The 3,306-nt window shown below is 35.6% G+C and overlaps 1 protein-coding gene across 1 annotated transcript; it reads right to left on the bottom strand.

Moving 5' to 3' along the window:
• Positions 1 to 1,928: 1,928 nt before the first annotated feature.
• Positions 1,929 to 2,954, bottom strand: LOC111615369 (TBC1 domain family member 1-like; the record flags this gene model as incomplete). Its single annotated transcript, XM_023356787.1, has 5 exons — positions 2,862 to 2,954; positions 2,614 to 2,773; positions 2,303 to 2,472; positions 2,060 to 2,230; positions 1,929 to 1,971 (listed from the first exon to the last, which is right to left on the bottom strand). Coding segments are annotated over exons 1-5 (637 nt in total), but the record flags the coding sequence as incomplete, so codon positions are not given.
• Between the last annotated feature and the right edge of the window lie 352 nt (positions 2,955 to 3,306).

The raw sequence follows: 3,306 nt of genomic DNA, 5'->3' as shown, positions 1-3,306 counted from the left end.
CTAGAGATAACAAAAAATTGTTAAGTTATTAATTAAACGAGAGAGAGCGACTTATTTAACTCGCAATCTATAAAAGAATTTGTTGTTGTTCTTAGTGAACTAAAATATATCCATTTTCGAATATAGTTTAACATTTCTAACTTGTAAGAAAAAAAGCGTCGTTCTATTGGTGTAATGCGCGTTTGAAGGAACGTGTTTAGCAGCGAGTCAACTGGACAGACCGCCGGGGCATAGTTGTCATGGTAAAGCTGCGTTCAGACAGGTTAACTTAAGGTAAGCGACGTAACTTGGCGTTGTTATATGCCACATTTCAGGGAAACAATGTCATTAGAATCGAACCTGAAACGATTTTGGCGGAAAGCATCTTACATTCAGCCAATAAAAATTTTCCTATCATTTCGTGTGCGCGCGAGAACGACAGGGGGGACGGCAGAAAGCACGCTGAAAGAGGAAAATCTAATTATATTTGATACAATCTTAGAGAAAAGGATTTTTAAAATGTTGATACTTGATTGACTAGAAGTAAAAGTTCACATGCCCGTAAGAACAATTACACGTAACGTAAGAAGTGCCTTTCTGAACGCAGCTTATCGCATACAATAGTGAAAACAGGACTTTAAGCTTTTCTCTCACGTGGACCCACTAGCAAACTCGAAAACAGACTCCAAACTGAAATAAAAATTCCGTATGAATTTAGAAAATTTTAAAAAGTTCTCAACGGATGAACTTTAAGAATCCTTACTCTTATTTTCTGTTGGTGTACGAAAAAGGTCTAACAGTTTCATGGCGGAGTCGACCTTAATTTACAGGCTTCTCGTCCTCCTCAGCATGCAAAACGTTACAATCTTTCCTCTGCTATTTCCTGATGGTGTACGAAAAGGGACTAAGAGTAAGGACACTTTTAAGCTTCATACATTGAGAAATTTTTGGTATTAATAAATTATCTAAGTTCATAATTATAGTGTGGTTATTATAGCCGATTGGGTGGAAAGTGTCACGACAGTCGAGCGGGCGTCAAACAGTCGTGTGGGCGTGGAAAGATTCACCGAGACAGGTTTACCATTTGAAACCGTTTAATAGATATGTTACCGCTAAAGCTCGAAACTCGTTAATCCAAAGATTAACTAGAGCAATCCGTTAAAGTTGTGAAAATTGTTCCATTTCTCAAATTACCTAGATAATGTGCAGAATATCTAGGTAATCCGCACATTACCTACTAGGCACTCGGTAAAGTGAAAATAAGATCTTTGCCACATATAAATGTACCACAAATAGGTATGCTTGTCGCAGAAACCAATTGCTATGAAATTCAAAGTGTCACCAATCTTTAGACTGCACAATTGGATAATGTTACCTATGGTGGGTAAAATGGCGGCTCGTCTCTGATTTCAGCAAAGAGAAGAAAGGAAACAGTGGAGACGCACGTTAAAACCTAACCTAACCTATTCTCTACATACCTATTCTAATAATCTGGTTGGTAATAATTATGGTAATTTATTAAAATAAGTTAGGTTAGGACAGAACGTGCGTCCCCACTGTTTCCTTTCTTCTGTTTGCTGGAATCAGAGACGAGCCGCCATTTTACCCACCATAGGTAACATTAACTGCACAATTATATCATGCGATTACCAGAAAAAGTATGATAACTTTATTATTTTTCGTCTCCGGTCCAAAAGTAGAGTATTGTTGAAGTCGTCTCTGTCCCCTCAGTTTAGATAGATACTCAAAGTCCCGAAATTCCATAGGTGGTTATCTGTATAATAATTTCCCTAATTGTATTAATATTTTAAATCGTTTGATTTTTTGTATGTTTTTTAATTGGTTGATGATTGATTCTATCAACTAATTTGTCGATTGTTTGATTGTATTAACTTGATTCTTTAGATATCGAAAATTAAATAAAGAACATTATGTTAATTTAAGCGTACAGAAACGTTGCTGTTGTTNATTGTGCACGGTCGTATTTGCTGCCTGTTTTGTTTTTTTTTTCGAAATTGGTAAATTGTTACAAGGTTACAAAACAAAATTAGAAGGGGGGAGGGGAGAAAATATAGCTTACCTGTAATTGTTCAATTAAGCTTTGATTTTCTTGCTTTAATTCGTTGTTGGTAATCTCCTGCCTGGATAATGATTCCGTGGATTTTGAGGTGTTGTGGAACATTTCTTCTTGGAGTACGTGATATTCCACTTCGTAAGACTGCAAAGATTTGGCTACGTCTAAACTAATAGCCTGTAAAGAATAGGAAAATTTAGCGTAATAACGGGGTAATTTTCGATAAATTCGAGATAGAATCAACGTTACTTCGTCCAAAATCCTCGACGTTTGTTCGTTATCTAAAGATGGCAGGACGTTTTTCAGGTAATCGACAATGGTCTCGAAAGTCGTCAGTCGTAGTAAATCGTCTCGAAAAGTTGTCAACAGCAATAAAGATACTTTGAAAACTGCCTCCATACCTTGTAAAAAGATAAGATCTGAAAGAACAATAAAAATTATCGCTACGGAAATTCAATCGGTTTGTAGGCAAATCCCGTTTCCAGATTGCACGGGGACAAAACATAAAAGGCGAACGTCCCCTATCAGTTGTATTGTTGCATCTATGAACAATGACTCACCGAATAGTCTGGATACAAATCCTAGATGGAATTGGGAGGAAAATAGAGTTAGGAACCACGGAGCGGCGTATAAAGCTGGAGAAACGTCGTGGCGTTCGAAATGAACGTGGATGTCGTATAAATTATCGAAAATCAAACGAGATAATTGATATAGCTGCACCTGATAATGATTTAAAAAAAAAACAAGAGGGTAGATTAAAAAAAAGAGGCAATTTCTTAAAGGAAAAATAAACAAAAATGTCATTCACCTGAAGGGCTACCATGTTAGGTCTGTATTGATCGCGAAAACCGAGGCAGAACAGCATGTGTTTTATCATGTCAAAGGCTTGCAACTCCGACATCTAAAAAAAAAAAAAAAAAAAAAAAAAAAAAAAAAAAAAAAAAAAAAAAAAAATTTTTTTTTTTTTTTTTTTTTTTGCTATCGCTAGCGATACGAAGCTGCGATCTCTGATAGGATAGTGAATTCCAAAAAGTTGGCAACAGATAACCTCTACATACACCAACTCGTAAATAAAACTGTTATTTATTAATTAATAAATAATATTAATAATAATAAATGCAAAAGCTGCTCATCTGTAGATTAAAGCTAAGCAGCAGTGGCATTTATTTATGTTCAACATTCATGTTACATTCGTGTTGTATTAGAAAAAGAAACCAGCAACGAGTTGCTTAACTTTCCTAGCAAATTAAAAT

This window comes from Centruroides sculpturatus, unplaced genomic scaffold, assembly GCF_000671375.1.
Source record: "Centruroides sculpturatus isolate CEXI.00-Female unplaced genomic scaffold, Cexi_2.0 scaffold2418, whole genome shotgun sequence".
NCBI classification, from domain to species: Eukaryota; Metazoa; Arthropoda; class Arachnida; order Scorpiones; family Buthidae; genus Centruroides; species Centruroides sculpturatus.
This window is presented reverse-complemented; position numbering and strand designations above follow the sequence as displayed.